The sequence below is a fragment of the Sinocyclocheilus rhinocerous genome, unplaced genomic scaffold (genome assembly GCF_001515625.1).
Source record: "Sinocyclocheilus rhinocerous isolate Xijiao unplaced genomic scaffold, SAMN03320098_v1.1 scaffold273, whole genome shotgun sequence".
Classification (NCBI taxonomy): Eukaryota; Metazoa; Chordata; class Actinopteri; order Cypriniformes; family Cyprinidae; genus Sinocyclocheilus; species Sinocyclocheilus rhinocerous.
Genome location: NW_015656360.1, coordinates 1,009,041 through 1,026,323, shown reverse-complemented (window position 1 = coordinate 1,026,323; position 17,283 = coordinate 1,009,041). Strand labels below are relative to the sequence as shown.

The 17,283-nt window shown below is 37.6% G+C and overlaps 3 protein-coding genes across 4 annotated transcripts in view; 1 reads left to right on the top strand and 2 right to left on the bottom strand.

Moving 5' to 3' along the window:
• The window catches only part of LOC107720011 (max-like protein X), a 10,924-nt gene extending 3,888 nt beyond the window's left edge, over nucleotides 1-7,036 (top strand). Inside the window, exons 2-8 of one of the 2 annotated variants that reach the window (XM_016527581.1) lie at nucleotides 2,553-2,589; nucleotides 2,796-2,885; nucleotides 3,278-3,387; nucleotides 4,391-4,493; nucleotides 4,585-4,684; nucleotides 4,916-5,117; nucleotides 5,692-7,036. In XM_016527581.1, the coding sequence (XP_016383067.1) occupies nucleotides 2,553-2,589; nucleotides 2,796-2,885; nucleotides 3,278-3,387; nucleotides 4,391-4,493; nucleotides 4,585-4,684; nucleotides 4,916-5,117; nucleotides 5,692-5,748 (699 nt within the window). In that variant the 3' untranslated portion in view covers nucleotides 5,749-7,036. Of the gene's footprint in view, nucleotides 1-2,549; nucleotides 2,590-2,795; nucleotides 2,886-3,277; nucleotides 3,388-4,390; nucleotides 4,494-4,584; nucleotides 4,685-4,915; nucleotides 5,118-5,691 lie in introns of both variants that reach the window. The other variant, XM_016527580.1, reaches the window with a different exon arrangement.
• An 8-nt stretch (nucleotides 7,037-7,044) lies between these two features.
• On the bottom strand, nucleotides 7,045-9,946 carry LOC107720012 (homologous-pairing protein 2 homolog). Its single transcript, XM_016527582.1, has 8 exons — nucleotides 9,808-9,946; nucleotides 9,582-9,682; nucleotides 9,282-9,371; nucleotides 9,060-9,171; nucleotides 8,817-8,962; nucleotides 8,408-8,461; nucleotides 8,011-8,070; nucleotides 7,045-7,318 (listed from the first exon to the last, which is right to left on the bottom strand). Exons 1-8 carry the CDS (start codon nucleotides 9,827-9,829, stop codon nucleotides 7,262-7,264), a joined length of 642 nt encoding a protein of 213 aa, XP_016383068.1. The 5' UTR covers nucleotides 9,830-9,946; the 3' UTR covers nucleotides 7,045-7,261.
• Nucleotides 9,947-12,649: 2,703 nt separating this feature from the next.
• Nucleotides 12,650-17,283, bottom strand: part of retreg3 (reticulophagy regulator family member 3) — a 14,093-nt gene continuing 9,459 nt past the window's right edge. The window contains exons 7-9 of the mRNA XM_016527578.1: nucleotides 15,189-15,268; nucleotides 14,885-15,017; nucleotides 12,650-13,947 (exon numbers count right to left, since the gene is read on the bottom strand). Coding sequence (XP_016383064.1) covers nucleotides 13,385-13,947; nucleotides 14,885-15,017; nucleotides 15,189-15,268 — 776 coding nt within the window. The 3' untranslated portion in view covers nucleotides 12,650-13,384. The remainder of the gene's footprint in view (nucleotides 13,948-14,884; nucleotides 15,018-15,188; nucleotides 15,269-17,283) is intronic.

The following is a 17,283-nucleotide window of genomic DNA, read 5'->3' as shown; positions in this document are numbered from 1 at the left end:
AGTGACATTTTGTTTTAAAATTAATTAATTCAATAGTGATTCACACTCAAAATCCAGGAAAATGTTAGTCATGGAGGATGATTAATAAAGTAAAGTTTTCCTGAATTGAGCATGAATCACTATTGAATCCTTGTTACAAACTAAAAAGATTTATGCACTAAAACAAGACAACATAGGAGACGAGAGTGTGATGTTAACGTCCTTGTAGAATCTGCTGTATAAAAATATGACATAATAAAGCTAAAAAAAAAAAAAAAAGAGACATTTCTTAACTTGATTCTGGCATTTGATACATGACGTTACCCAAAAGTTTGGGATTACTATGATTTTTTTTTTTTAAGAAATGTATATTTTTGTTCTTCAAGGATGCATTAATTTAATAAAAATGACAGTAAAGACATTTATAATGTAAAAAAAGATTTATATTTCCAATAAATGCTGTTCTTCTGAACTTTCTATTCATCAAGGAATCCTGTCGCTGTATAATGTTTCCACACTTCATTAAGCAGTGCAACCATTTTCAACTGTGATAATCAGAAATGTTTCTTGTGCAGCAAATTAGCATATTAGAATAATTTCTGAAGGATCATGAGACACTGAAGAGGAGAAGTTGAGATCTGACAAAAAACACAATATTAATGTTTTTTAATATTTTTAATCTGATAGCCTAAATGCAGTTGGTGAACATGAAGAAAGAACCTTACTAATACAAATCCTTAGAACAGTATTGTGTATATATCATATCAAAACAAGCATAAGCACACTTAGGAACATTTGTTAATAAAATTATTTTTTAACATGAAATTAGTTTCTTATTCCATTCCATAAAATGCTGTGAAGTATTTTTTTCTCATTTACAGTGTACCAGATATAGGCTACTTTTTAAACTTGTGTCCATACAATATTGTTTAATCCGAAATTTTACTTATTAAAGGAACACTTTAATGCTTGTGTGTGTGGTCTTAGTTTCCTATTCATTTTGTAAATGTAGCCTAAGCCTAACAGTTTAAGAACAATCACAGCAGGATAGATGAAAAACGATCCACAGATACAAGTTTATTTCAGCTGTTGTACTCAAAATGATAACAACTAACAACAGGCAGTTTTAAAGCATTGCAAGCTACAGCACAACGAACTGAAACTCATGAATATTCGTGTGTGCTCCACCCACTGAAACCGAAAATCTCGTAATGCCTGTTCATACAGTTGGGGTATGTCGAAAAACTCCCATCTCATTTTCTCCTTCAACTTCAAAATCGTCCTACATCGCTGCAGAAGTACCGACCCAGTGTTTACAAAGTGAACATGCAAAGAAAGTCAAACGCCCTTTACAAAAAAAGGTAAATCAGCAATGTAGGATGATTTTGAAGTTGGAGGAGAAAATGAGACGGGAGTTTTTCGAGGGGGGGATTGGGAATGGGTGCCCGCTCACTTTTGGCCCGCCCAAAAATAAAATTCTGCCTACACCACTGTTATGAAGTGTGGAAAAAACAAACGTCTCGAGTCCAAAAGCATTCATTGCATGATGAAGTCTATTAGAACGAAGATAATTAAAATAATGAAAGATAAATATCCCTGTGAGTTTTTATTTTTTATCTTTAGCCTATTTAGTTATTTTATACAGCCTTCAATAGTCAATAAGTTAATTGAGTGAGTTATATTTTAGACACATTTAGTCTTTTTTCCTGTTTTGCAAATGAAATACTTGCAAACAAAGCTGGAGTAGATCTGCCGTGTGTCTCAAGAGCATGCAGTGTTTCTTTCATGAATTAATCTCTTTTTGAACGAATCAAGTGAGCCAATTATTCAATGATCCATTCATAAAGACAGTCAACTTGCTTCAATTCTAATTGAATCAGCCATTTTGAAAGAATCGTTTGATTGAAGGATTCAATGAATCATTCATTAAAACAGATACTTGCGCCACCTACTGGCGGTTTTAGTGTCATATTTCTTTATCCATGACAGGCCTAAACCAGCACTCAGCAAAATATTAATAAAAAAAATACCCCCAAAAATATATATTTTTTTTTTGTGAACATGCCACACAAGGGGCATCATTTCGGTCATTTGGCACACAGACACACAGAGATTGTGTGCATGTGTTTGTGTGTGTGTGCACTGGTTTAACCTACATTGTGAAGACCCCACCCCCCAAAAAACTTACAACTTTTGACATAAGGAAAACAGCTCATAAACCACAGATCACTTTATAAAGCTTATTTTTTGTTAAATAATAATAAAAAAAGTTAGACAAATTTGTAATAATTTGTAATCACAGGATCCCCCGCCCCACCATCCCCCTTAAAAAAAATTAAAATTCGACCACTGATTATGCATGTAGATTAAATGTCACCTTTTAAAGGGGTTATTTGGGACACATCACAGTGGGGAGTTAGAGGTGTCCTAGATAAAGGTAAGGCAGGACAGGTCAGGCTCAGTTTGCATGTGAGATCATCAGTTGGCTGCTGGTCTCTGAATGTTTAGTCTGGCTGGCTTTGACTGTTCTTCTGTTTGTCTTTTTTACATCACCCGTCACCATGTCTCAGCAGACGGACGGCGCCTTCAGCGACAACGGCTTCGATCACAGTGAGTGCCTGAGCTATAAAATATTACTGAGAGTCTCAACTACTGTTTTTTTTGTTGTTTTTTTCTCCAGCTTATGTGCCAAGACGAAGGTTAGATTTGCAGTTATACAAATATAATTAACCCATAGGGTGGACTTGACAAAACTGAAACTACTTTGTGCTGTCAAATGTTGAAGTAACCATATGTCCAAATGTCCATATCATTAGGTTTCTTTGCCGAGAGTGCTCACAAAGGAAGTTTGGTGTCAAGAGCCAACAGCATTGGATCCACAAGTGCCTCTTCAGTACCAAACACAGGTGATGATACTAATCTCAGTCATCTAATATCAAACATGGCCATTATTTTATAACCTTTACTCTAAAATGGTCATCGTTTCCCTGTCATGAAAAAGACAAAATTCACCCATCTGTTTTCTAAAATGCATGTGTTAGATCTAATTGTGAACAATTAAATCCATGCATACGTATGCCAGACTCTTCCAAGCATTTAATCCCTGCTCCTGCAGGCTCCCAATCATCTGCCTCTGATGCAAAGAACCAAGTCCATGGCCTTTATTGTTTTCTTTTTCAATTATGTTACACTCAGCTGTACGTCACAATATAAAAGGAAATATGTGTTGATTATTGCAACTTTAAAGACAGACATCAAGATACAGTCTGCTAACATACGGTTCATCCCTTTGGTTTAGATGATGAAGACAGTGACAACAGACATGAGACGCCCTATAAGGAGTCGTATAAAGACCGGAGGAGACAGGCACACACACAGGCAGAGCAGAAACGCAGAGATGCCATTAAGGTAAGAGTGAGAAGAGCAAATTGTTTTAGGGGAAAACAAAGACAGAAAATATAGTAGCTTACATAAGTGACCGCAATAATCAATCATAAAAGCACAGTAATTACTTGACTTGATTACATTCAAACTTCAAAATATTCCATTTGTAATATTACAATAGGTTATGGTGGTATTTTGGGTGTTAAGTTGTGGTTCAGTTGCTTTTCTGACAGCAGCTGTACTCTGTGACTTTCAGTTCAGGGCGGCAGCATTGCAGTTCCGTCTGATGCAATGAAATGGAACAGTGTCATGAGATGCGGGGTTTTTTTTATGTTGAAATATGTTTAACTTGACATGCTGCCTTAAGAATATGCTGCAAGATGAGATGTAACTGCCAAAGATGTCCGTCTTTGGATTGATTTAACTTTCATTTCATACTATTTTAAGAGACTAAATCTGGGAAAAAAAGAAGAAAAAAAAAGGCAGAGAAATAATGATTTTGCCAACATAGGTCTGCACAATTTGTGGGGGGAAATAGCAAATTATTTTTGTTTTATTACATTTTTTCCCTGATAAAAATTGTTAATATGATTTTTTATTAAGCTTTATTAAGTTGTGCTTGTTTGTAGGGCTGCTCAATTTGGCCAAACACCTTGTGATTATATAGCAATATTACTACTAATAATAAAATAATAATAATAATCCATCAAGCTTTAGTTTTGGTGGAACTAAATAAAATAAATAAATCGCAATCGCAGGGATCCTTTAAAGCTTCTTTTGTTGACAACAGCTGGTTTTTGAGCGCTTTTTATTACAAATTTGTGAAGTTGGTCAGCGCATGTTGTGTTCCCAAATACACATTACAAGCAACCCAAAACATGCAGAGATGAGTTCATGTGGAGCAGAGTCACTTTGTGAACCTGTAAACACTGGATCGTGAGCTACTCGCGTATAAAAGAGAACAGTCCCGTGCTTCTAGCATTCTACTTTTGTCACTCAAATGTGTGTGTGGATCTCTGTCCCACAGAAAGGCTATGATGACCTGCAGTTTATAGTGCCTACATGCCAGCAGCAGTCGGACTTTGCCATGGCCACACAGAAGATGAGTAAAGCTACAGTCCTGCAGAAGAGTGAGAACCTTCATTATCTATTTATATTTCCTTGTCACATGTCTTTTACTATGGAATGGAAAAGCTCAGTGACTTGTGTGTGTGTTTGCAGCAATCGACTACATTCAGTTTCTCCACAAAGAAAAGAAGAAGCAGGAAGAGGATGTTTCCACTCTTAGGAAGGAGGTGATGGCGCTGAAAATTATGAAAACGTGAGTGGTCGGTTATTTAAAAGGGGGGTCAGAAACATTTGAACTGCTTAAGTGGACAAATGTAGTTCCACGTATTCTCCTACAGGGTTTTTATCTTCTTTCAGAGGGTTTTATCTGACACTGTCACTCTTCTGCCAAGAAAGATAACACCCTTTAAGACCTTTAAGAGGAAGGGAGGAAGAAAATTCTTAGCTACTGTCTCTAATGGACACTTTGTGGGGTTTGTTTCAGGAACTATGAGCACATTGTGAAGGCCCATCAGAATAACCCTCAGCAGGGCAGCGAGCAGGTTTCAGATCAGGTGAAGTTCAGTGTGTTTCAGAGCATCATGGATTCTCTGTTCCAGTCCTTCAGTGCCTCAGTGTCAGTCAACAGCTTTCAGGAGCTCTCTGCCTGCGTCTTCAGCTGGATCGAGGAACACTGCAAGCCCCAGGTAGCACACATGCACATGCTCACACATTTAAGGCCTGTTCATACCTGAATTATCTGCTATGTTGCAGTTCTCAGCTTTTTTTTCTTGAAGGCCCACAACAATATTTAAAGGCCCCATGAGTTTTCCAGTTGTTTGTGATTTACTGGATAAGAATTCAGAAGGGATTTGAAAAATAGTTTTTACTCAGTTTCTACCTAATAAAATATTTCAGAGTGTGAAAACTAGAAAAAAAAAGTATATTCATAAAACATATTATATAGCAACGATTTAATATTTTATTAATTTACATGACTTTCCAAGTCTAGCAATCACACTTAAAATTAGGCTATCCAGGTTTTTCCAGACAGTGGGAACCCTGGCTCTTCAAATGTATTCGTACGAACAAGACAAAACAACCCAGAAATGCATTAAACATGCAAAACGTGCCATAAAAACATTAACACTACTCAAACCAATGTAGACAACCTGATCACTACACAAGCGACAGCCAGCTTCAGTTTTTCAGTCACCTACACGGGCTTAGATAAACACTGGAAACTCCCAGACTGACCATGTTTTTCTGTATTGTTGACAGACGCTGAGAGAGTTTGTGGTGACTGTGCTGCAGCAAGTGAATGGTCAGCTGTACTGAAGCTGTCTGTCTGTCTCTCAGGCTAATAGCTCGTTCAAGAACAGTCTCTCCAATGGACTGCGGTGCGTTCAAGAACTCTGAAGAGATGTAGCAGCGCTTGCTCAAGTATTGACTGATATAGTGAAGTGTTTATGGCAGTGATTCCAATCAAAAAATGTGGAAATGCAATAATTTAGTCAAATCTGTCATTTTCTTACTAATAATTTGGAAGGTAATAATCTGTTCCAATATGTTTGCGATTGCATATTCTGTTTCCTTACACATCTTCAGCTGGTTGAAAAATGTAAGAATGTGTAAGTTCTATTTAGGTGTTGTCGAACACACCTCAGTCCTAAAGTTTAATCATTTCTTTTTGTTGTCTAAATCCAGAACAGCTTCATCAGTATTCATATTTTCAAGTTTACAGTTGTGATGCTAAGATAAAATAGCATCCTGACAACCACAAATATGAGGAATACTCAGCTATCAGCCAAATTCACACCCCATATACTGAGGTGTGAGATGTGTCTCAATTTGCTGCATTATAAACCAGAAGCTGCCTTTGAATGATTAAGCTTGGTATGTTGCATTCAGTTATCATCTTTACCTCATGTTCAAGTCATTTTCCAAAGCACAACTACATTTTCACCTTTGCGAACAGCTTAGTGCTGGAAAGGGGAGCCGAGACATCTAGTTACACTGTGATGTAGCACTGTCAGTTGGTTTTTACGTCCAAAAACAGCTGTCCCTCATGCGTTAATATAATTAAAGTTAGGCAATGCTGAGCCATCTTAGTTCCTCTTTTAAACCACTGTCATTGGGATTCTGTGACCAAAGATTGCAGTGTCTACGTACAAATAATGGAAGATAAACCTCTGTTTGTCATGTTATGTCAATTTTTGTTCAGCTGCGTGTAGCGCAATAATGTTTTATTCTACATGTATGTTAATGGTTTAAGCTCTTGTGAAGTATTTTTTTGTGCTGCATAAGCTATCAGTGAAGTGCATGGTAGCAGCTTCACTTGGTGTGACCGCCCAATTCTATTTATATTTTTAATGAATGTTAAGGCATAATGAAAATTAGAATTGGAGTCTACTCAGGACACAGATTTTTAGGTATCGAGATCTTTTTTTAAATAACAGATGATTGTACAACCACCTGTTTGACCTGTGCTGGAATAAGGGACGTCTTTACAAGTTAAGCCATACAGTGGAGCGAAATGCCAGCTCACAGAACGAGGCTACGTCGTGCTGAACTACTATACTAGACTCTGTGCTTCTGCATTTCTGACTTCAATGGAACAATCTGGTTGAAATATTTTTGTATCAGTATAATTTTTTTAATTGAAAAATAAACAATGTTCAAACTTATTTACAGCTTGTTTGTTCTTTCTCAACACTTTTATAAATAGGATTGGTTTTTAACAAAACAGTTCTGTTGGTGTCCTAGAATCCTCTACTTTCCAACCTTCCCAAAGGTTAGGCGTCCCGGCAACAATGTTGGCGGCATCTGAATTTATTCAGTGAGTCCTCCATCAGATGTTGGGCATTGTCACTTTATGGTCCTCATCTGTTTCAATCCCAGCCTCCTCCTGATTTCAAACACAAACACAAGATGTAGAGGAAAGACTCAGGTAGGCAACATTGACAATTAAAAATGTTTTTCTGTGAACAGAAATACTGTGAACCCCTAGCGGTTTGTGGGGGGACTTCAGGGTTTGAAGTTTCAAGGTTTCAGAGTTTCAAGTTGATGAAAAGCTAATAATTGGTAATATCCAATGTAAAATTAAAACTTCATCTCTGCATGTGCTGCAATTTTAATGTGCATTTTGGTACGCCACTTGAGCTAGGTTCACTTTATTTAGTCGCATGATTTCCAATATTTTTGTGGCCAGAAATTTGCAGCATTTCAATAGTATTAAGGCAAAATAAAACCTTTAGGGTCTGAACGTTAAAAAGTGAAGAATTTAAGACATAAATATCAGTATTGTTACTTGTAGTGTAAAAATTATGATTATCATCAAATATTCATTTTAATTTTACATTACATTTGTAATTTACAACAGTAATATTTCTTCATTTTTGTGATTAGAGTTGAAACGAGTTAAAGATTCACTATCTATTTACTTGCATATCATGTGACCATTAACCGACATCAGAGAATCGTGAACAAGCAAATGTGTTGTAAATGAAATATTAACGTCAAATCTCAGGGGGTACTTCAAGTAAATATGTTACTTCTAAGGGGTTTGGCTGTTCCTTCCGTTCTAAGGAAATGACTCACCAGAAACTGTTTTTTGCTCTTTGGGTACCCCTCCAAAATAGCTCCAACCATATCAGTAACCTGGCAGGTAAAGAGACAAATTAAAAGCTGTGCTTGGAGTTTCATATTATGGTACATAAGACTTATGTCTTATCTGTATAGTGTAAGGTATAAAGCAGTATTACAGGTATCATTTTAGGTCAGTTGACAATTGGCAGTGACAGTAAAAACCATAATGTGCAAGAGCAGTTTCCATTCGTATATAAATAAACCATGGTGTTGAGGACACAAAGATAAATCTGAAATGAATGCACTTTCATAAAGGCATGCCTTACAGCTGTATCATTAAAAATAAGCTGACATTTTGTCTCCTGGGCAGAATCTGAAGTTGTGAATAAATGTTTTTATGGATCATTACCAGTCTCTTCCTCTTCCTCCACTCCTTCACATAAGTCTCTCTCTCCTTGTAAACCTGAGGGGCAAGAAATACATTTGTCAGCAACATAAACAAGCATACTATACTATTGACTGCCCCAGGACAGCCACATGATTTGTATAAACTTCACCTAATGAATCAAACATATTCCAGAGATGCTAGAAGATAAGTCTTTTTGCATTGCTTACAAAAAGCAATTTAATGTACAATAAAAATGGCCCAGGGCCAGTGTGGGAGAGATTCATGTCGGTGGATGAACTGTCACTTGCACTTATTCAACACTACATTTTGTGTTCATTAATCATGCACAGGGCTGGTAAACGTTAACACTTGGTTTTGGTGCCAAGGTAAAAAAGATCACCAGATATTAAAGAACGCAGTGATTTCTAACCTTCTGCCTCTCCTCGGGGGTCACATGGTTTTTAGCTGACTTGATTTCATCCAGCCTCTCTCTGTACCCAGAGCACTCTGCCTGCAGCTCCTGGATCTGCGCCTTCATCTCTGCTGTGGCTAATGAGCTGTTCAGCTCCTTCAGTTCTGAGGGCAAAAAGATGAACTTTTTATCAAATACAAACAGTCGGTGCACAAGTTCAAACAGCATATCTTTTCCCAGCAGCGCATGTTCAGTGCACACCTGTATCCAGCTGCCTGCAGCTCTGTGATATGGTCTGTACTTCAGTGCTGATTTCCGCAATACGAGCATCCATCTTCTTAAGTTCAGCATCACTCACATCCGCAAACTGAGACTGAAGGGATTGAAAGGACATCTGTCAGGCTGATTAACCAACACCGGTTCTCTTAATATTAAGAGCAAATAGTCTCCACCCGATTATATTAAATGAGGAATCAGACCAACCTGATCTGCAAAGTAGATCTTCTGCTTTCCATAGACTTTCTCCTGAATCTTTCCCTCCTGGGCCAGCTGCTCCATTGCTTTGACCACAGCCTGTGTAAGTTAAGTGAAGACAAAATAAAGGCGTTTAACATCATAAAATCATTCCACATAATACACTCTGTATACAAACTGTAATATTAAATGATAACATTTAGCACAAACGGTGAACACTTCAAAGAGTTCTTGTAATATCACAGACTCTCTTAGCTACTGGACATTTGTCGTCAAAGCAGAACTCTGAAATGTAATGTTGCTTTTTACCGTTTTACCCAGACCACACTGCTTCTGTAGGTTTGTAAAGACATCCTGAGCACTAAAGGGTCTGTTTTTCTCATTCAAGTAAGCGAGGATCTGTGCGGCACCTGTGTGTGACACGAAGAGTACAGCTGATTAATGTATTGTAGCGTTGTGCTATATCATTCATGAAATCACAAGCAAGCGAAGGCATAAAATGTTCACTAGTGTAAGAAAAAGAAGCATCGCGTACCTGCACTGTCTTTTTTGCTCATTGTTTGTTCGGTCTAGATCTGTCAGCGATCTGCACTCTTCTGTTGTTTACCTCAGTCAGTTTTCGCGCGCCGAGTTGAATTGTGGGACTACCGGTGACGACACTACGTACGTCATCTTGAAGACGCCATTCTGGTGTGTGTTTAATTTTCCGGTTATGAATAGGTTTATTTTTGTGAGCTAAACCATGTTTTAAATAAAAATCAAAGTTAAGCTTATTTAAGAAATCAACCATCTAAAACATTGTGTCATTATGATGTCATTGTCAAATTCACAAATAAAAATTATCTTTGCTAATGTACTTCTTACATTTTTAGTTATTTCTAGTTGCTTTCTAGACAAAAACAGAGAAGTGTTTTAAAAAACGGTATAATATTACTATACTGGTAAAAATTGAATGTAGTAATATTATATATCATAATATTTCTAAATGAATTAAAACTGGGCAGAATCATAAAAAGCATGTAAAAAGTTTGATTGTAATTTGTGAAAATGTGCATTTGTGATATATATATATATATATTTTTTTTTTTTTTTGGTCAATAGGTCACAAAATGAAAAGTATTCAGTAACTAATAAAAAAAAAGATCACGCTTTTTACTTAAAGGATATATATTCATTCATCTCTTTATTGTCTTGCACATCAAAAGTTATCAAAAACCAATTACAGAGAATGTAAGAGGAAAATAGTTCTGTATGGAAATAAAAATCACAGACACTGCAGAATCCAGCTACAGAAAGACTCCTGTAAAATGCTCACACAAAGAAAGAAAAGATGAGTGATTCTGTATTTTGCATTCGCCTCAACATGGCAGACTGATAACTGATTTATGTTTAAATCACGAACATCAATACAACATCATCAATAGCTGATGCTGGGCATAATTTTCTTTCGATGTATAAACTACCACTTCATTGTCCTATTTGAATTGCTGGTGACTTTTGTTGAAATTGACCACAAAAAGGTGAAGGGACAGAGTAAAATGGCCAGAGAATTTTCCCATTGAATGGTAATCACACTGACACACTTAAAAATAAAAAAAATTCTGGTCATGCTTTTTTTCCACAAGAAATATGGACAGTTTATCAAACCAAATCAATCTATATTTATAAAAAAAAGTGTGTCCATATAAATAGTAAAGTATTATTAATAATAGTATTAATAACTATAATCATAAAAATAAAGGGGAAATAAAAGGCTTTCCAATCTATAAACTTACTATGCATTAAACTTCAATCATTTTTAAAGAATCTATCCCACAAATGTCACGTTTAACACATGAATTACCTAAAAAAAATTTTAAAACCTTTAGCACAGCAATCCAAAAAATATCATCAGCAATTAAAAATCTTAGGGCTCACAACAAAGCAAAAACAAAACAGAAAAAAAGAAGAGGTTAAGTAAAATCACAGCAAAGTGACCAAATATGAAACACTCCAATAAACAGTACTGCTCTTCTAACCTAACTCAAGTTGGCTGGATAAAGTAAGACTTGGGTTTGAAATGTAATGAACAAAAACACTTCACTGCTCTCTGGTAACAGAATGCCTTTTTATCAGTACAGCAGTTTTCCGGTATGGTTTCTACTTTCCAGCGTACACAATAATGAAAGCTTAAAGCCAGCAATGATGGGTCTCATCAACATTGGGTCAGAAACAGAAACAGTTCACGTGGCAAAAGTGTCAAACAAAAAAGGTCAGCATCTACTAAAGAAACGGCAAATAAAACAGCAAATTCAACTCATTTAATTCCACCACCTTCATCCTACTCCAAGAAAGGCTGTTTTCTCAAACCCTTTGTGCTTCAGTACTGTACTGAATGTTACACTTTGCTTTAAATCTCATATCAGACCAGACCAGATGAGAGGATGCAGAGGAGATCTACAGTTTTTCTGCTGTACCTGTATAAAATTTCCTGCATAAAGTCAGAACGGTTAAAGGTATGTTTGAAGAGAGGAGGCTGTGTACGAACAGGTGGCAGTTACAGCCGAATGTCTTGTTTGAGGTAGGGTCATTACAAACAAAATCAATGTGCTGCTGTATTATCCAGATGAACAGCATTGCAGAGCTGTTAAACAAGTTGGTATTGTTTTATTTTTATTTTTTCAATTTGACTGACAAACAGATGAAAAAGAGTCATTTGAAAGACAATATACTGCAATTTCCCCTATTTTTCAACAGAGATCTTTAAAAAATTTAGGAAAGAGCTACTGTCATTTAATAACCCTTGGTTTTCAAGTAATGCAGAAAAAATCCAGCCCGTATGAACTTAAATGTAAATATCGTTGTGGAAGAAACATCTGTTAAACTGAGCCAAATGACATGTAAAAAAAATAATAATAATTTAAAGCTTGTTGAGAACAACATTGCTGGCTACCATATAAAGAAAGAAATAAACAGGGGGGTGAACAGGTACAAACGGTGAATTCAAGTTAATTGGGACATTTTCCCCAGTCAATTCAATGACAAAAAGCATCCCGATTTACCTGAATTCACCCCATATAGCAAAGTGAGATAACCTGACTGCTGTTTATCACTCAGTGACCTTAAGAAAAGCTTATGTCTCAGAGTCTTAAAGTGATAGTCCACCCAAAAAAGAAATGTTTGAGAAAAATAAAAGAAAATTGTCATCATTTACTCACCCCACATGTTGTTCCAAACCCTTATGACTTTCTTCTGTGTAAAGAAGATATTTTTAAAAAATGTTGGTAACCGAACAGTTTTTGTTGCAATTGACTTCCACTGTATGGACAAAAAAAACACTAAGACATCTCAAAATATCTTCTTCTATGTTCTGCAGAAGAAAGAATGTCATACAGGTTTAGAAATGGCACGAGTTCAAGTAAATGATGACAGAATTTAGATTTTTGGGTGAACTACCACTTTAACAACATGAGATGAGGCTGCTGCCTTAATACGTCACTGCTACTTCATCAGACTCCTCTGCTCAGCAACATCTTGACTGTAGATTTCACAATCTTTCTTACAGGCGACTTCAGATCTGTATACATTAAGGGTCTTGACTTAGCATCGATGGTGGAATGCCTGACTTGGTCCCATGTGTTATTATTGAAGACAAACAATACAGCGATTGATGTGAAAGATCTATAAGACTTGGATGTAGTAAAAAGGTCTGATGTTGGTTTTGCTGGTTTCTAAGAAGTTAAAACGATTTTGGATCTTTTTAAATGTTTCTATGATTGTTGTCCTATTGCTTAGCCTACAAAATAAATCAGTCTTTCACACACGAGTGTCATACACTCTCAGATGAATGAAAGAGGACACGGAAGCTCACAGAGCATAAACAAAGAAGATTCAGACTACAAACAAGATTACTTCACAGTGATATCAACTGCAGCCATTTGAAGAAACCAGGCTAGTGAATCTAATATTACAATAACAGTGCAAAACAAACACACTCTTTCTCCGTCGCACTCACTCAGAAAAATTGAAAGCATCTCAGTAGACATTCAAACCAACACTGCAAACTTCTACACGGATCAAGGTGCAAGGGACATGAGGAGCAGACAGTCGGAGGGAGTATCTGCAAGATGGGCTCACTGTGGCTTCCCCAGCAAGTTGGACAGGAAACTGGATCCCTGGGTTCTGTTTTGGCCCCCCTGCCCCCCTCCAAAGGGATCCAACTGGTTCAGCTCGGACTGATCCAACATCTCAAAGTCCTCGCCATCAAAGTCCAGGTCTGGGTCCAGCTCCGAGCTTGACTGCTTTCTGTATCCCCACGGAGCGGCTCCTGCCCGTGGGCCGCTCTCTCTCCGAGGACCCTGCGGTGGGCGGGGCTGCATGGCTCCTGCGATGGCTGCCTGGATCATGTTGCTGGCGATGACCCCTGCCAGGTTACTAGTGAGGTCAGAGGTAGTATTTAGGAAGCCAAGGGAGATCTCAGGGTCGAAGTCTTCCTGATCAGAGTCCATCTGGTTGTCCAGGTCCAGCAGGGCGGAGGTAGAGCCGCGAGGGCCAGAGAGTGCGGCTGAGTTGAGACTGGGCAGCCCGATGCTGGCATCATCATCGTCCTCCATCAGGGTGGCATCTGGGTTGATGGAGGGGAAGTCTGGAAGCCCACAGGCAAATGATTCCTCTGGATCACTGTGTCTGTCTAGATCTATTAGGTGATTAAATAAAGATTAAGATAATATAGCATAAAAAAATGATGCATGGGTCGTTGACATGACACTCATTTTCATCCTATTTATTAATTCTAAATTAATTATTAATAATTGATCATTTGATAAAAGCAGTAAAAACAGTAATTCTGTGAAATATTATTACAATTTAAAATAACTCTTTTCTATTTGAATATATTTTAAAGTGTAATTTATTCCTGTGATGGTAAAGCTGAATTTTCAGTATCCATTTTCAGTATCCAGTACTCCAGTCTTCAGTGTCACATGATCCTTCAAAAATAATTCTAATAATGATGATGCATTTCTTATTTTTTATCAATGTTGAAAACAGCTGTGCTGCTTAAAATTTTTGTTTCAGGATTCTTTTATGAATCGAAAGTTCAAAAGAACAGCATTATTTGAAATAGAAATCTTTTTGTAACATTTTAAACATCTTCACTGTCACTTTTGATCAATTTAATCCATCCTTTCTAAATAGAAGTATTAATTTCTTTTAAAAAAAAATTATAACAATCTTTCTGACCCCAAACTTATAAACAGTATTGTAACTTTTAACATTTTTTTTTTTTTTTTTACTTTTAACCTTGCAGAATATATTTACATTTTTTTAAATAATGATTTTGATTAGATGTGTACACTCACATGTATTCTATGAGTAAGGAAATATTATTACTTTTTAATTGATGGTTGCACCTCATGAGTCTGAATTTTTTCTTTAAAATGGTATAAAGGTTTTTCAAAAGCATATGAAACCAAAGTGAATACAAAAAGCACATTTATTACAATGTGCAGGAATTTGAGGTTTTAAACCAGATGTTTTTTCTTCCTTTTCTTTGCTGTAGACACTCTTGTCAATGACTCATATACAAAGACTGAAAAGAGAGTCAAAGCGTAGAAGATGTCAAGGTGTCTTACCCTCCGAGCCCTCTGTGAGGGGTGTTTGACCCCTGGAGAGGTTAAAGGTGCCATTATCCATGTACGACACCTCAGCATCCGAGTGCTCAGAGTCAGTCAGTGCCAGTTCCTTAGCAACCGCTGCTTCATCAAACTACAGGTGCAGAATATTTAGATAAGTGTGAGTGTATTAGAAAAACAAAAACAAAACAATGATCTTCCAATTGGCTTTTTACAATCATGAACCCCTACAGATCCTCTAACCTCATGACCATGCAGCTGCTCTAAATCCCCGTGTTATAAATAACCCTGTTTCTGGGCTCACCATTGGGCAGAATGCAGCCAGTTCTTCTTCGCTGTCACTAGCATCATCTGAGGTCCCGCTTCTGATGGGCTTACGAAGAACTGCAAACACAGAAGGGTCAACATTAGTTTGGTTTATCAAAACTTCTGAAAGCAGCAATCTACTGTAAAATACAGATAAGAGATAGCTGCAATAGTTGATTCTTCATGTCAACAAAATATATATCAAAATAGGAAAGTTTCTTTGCACAGATTTGTAGAAAAAGAACTACAATGTATTGGAGAAGGCAGTGGTTTGGAGCTAAAATGGCTCATTTGCTACAGCAATAAATATTGCTGGATGAAATCCAGTGTTTTCAATAGAAATCCACACAATCATAAATTTTGTTCCAGGGCGAAAGTTTTCTCTGTGCAGGTTTTGCATTGCATTCAAATTTTTCATGTAACTTCGTTGTGTTGACCACAGTTGGGAACCGTCAGGGTAAATAAAATAATTAAATAATTATTACAAATTGTATTTAAGCAATTCATAATAACATCATCTAAATAAAATACAATTTATCTGAGTTTACAATTTATTCACTATTCAGTGAATGGGCTAATGAACGCCGCCCATTTTCTCCATATTAGAATGTTTCCGCCTAGCGTCTGCGGCTCTGTGATTGGTGGTCCAGCTATGAAATTACAGAGGGCCAAGCAATAGTAAATCAATGGGAGAGTAATTTCGAATGACAGAAAAATTGACCAATCATATCTTTTCTCTAAATGGGCAGGCCTTGTTATCACTAACTTTATGACAAGTTCAGCCCGCTGTGGGATCTCTATCGGAAAAAAAGATATACACTGATAAAACTGACTAGCTATTATTCACGTCACGATAGAAGCCGCGAAGAACGTAAGTGAGGACATTTACTAGGCCACTGTGCCAATGATATTTATTATAAACACTGCGTGTTTGTCTTGAAGTGTCTGTCGCTAATTTGCTGTGAGCACAACGTCAGTTCAAGACGGCAGTCCAAAACATTTAATCTATTCCTAAAACAGTCAAAACTTAACTTCAAGGATGAGCAAGTGGTGTCAATGAGTTTAAAGTTCGGGGATGAAAAAACAGCAAACGGGATGAGAAATTGCGATCTAACTTATAGCTCACTAATGGCGCTTTTCCACTGCGTGGTACGGCACGGCACGGTTCGGCTCGGTTTGCGTTTCCACTGCAGTTCAGTACCGCTTTAGAGTGGGCGGGATTATTCACATGTCGTTATAGTTGCGCCGCCTCTACTACCACGACCCCTAAAAAAAACTTTTTCATTCCGCGTCGCCCCATCAAGCTCTCGCTGGATCCGCTCCTCTGCTATCAACGAGAGGAACGTCTGTACTTCCTCAACAGACAACGAAACAGTAACGGTACGGTTCACTTGGAACCCCAACCGAGGTGGTACTAAAAAAAGTACCAGGTACTGTACCCAGTGGAAAACCCCACCAAAAGTGAACCCACCAGAGCCGTACCGTGCCGTACCATGCAGTGGAAAAGCGCCATAAATGAATCACGTAATTTAGAGCCACAGAAAGACAAACGTTTTGCTGAAAAAATGCACAATACACAATCTTCCAACTAGGCTTGCCGCGATAGACGGTGCTATCGGTTATACCGGTGTTAAGCCGCAACACCGGTTACGTCACTTGCCCACCACGTCACCGACCCCCACCGTCGTTTTGATTTTTTATCGAAATAAAAATCATTTAGTTCAGTAAAAGAACAGACACTACAATTAAAAACTGAACGCGGCTGCTCAATGCAGCGTGGTGTTGTCACACGTCGATTAACCGGTGGGAAAATTTCCTCACCGTCACAACCCTACTTCCAACCTAGGATGAAGTCATTATACATTAACAATGATTTGAGACAAATATAATGTATTTTAATGGAAATGATGCGAGTGGCGCTGAGGCGCTCTGTGGCGCGGCAGGATTATGAACAGCGCCAGGAGTCGCAGCTGGGATCTGCGGACAGTCGCCGGTGGTGCCGCCAGTGTGCGTGCACTCATACCGTGCGTTCACACCGCCGCCGTCGAGAGCGTCAAAGTGGCCGGAAGTCATTCATTTTCAATGTGAGCCGG

What these genes read in the sequence shown, in the direction of transcription:
- LOC107720012 (XM_016527582.1), bottom strand. Translation starts at nt 9,829, where the DNA reads ATGAGCAAAAAAGACAGTGCAG. An exon ending in GAGCAAAAAAGACAGTGCAG is followed by an intron (nt 9,683 to 9,807) that starts GTACGCGATGCT and finishes TGTCACACACAG; the next exon opens with GTGCCGCACAGATCCTCGCT. An exon ending in AGATCTACTTTGCAGATCAG is followed by an intron (nt 9,172 to 9,281) that starts GTTGGTCTGATT and finishes CAATCCCTTCAG; the next exon opens with TCTCAGTTTGCGGATGTGAG.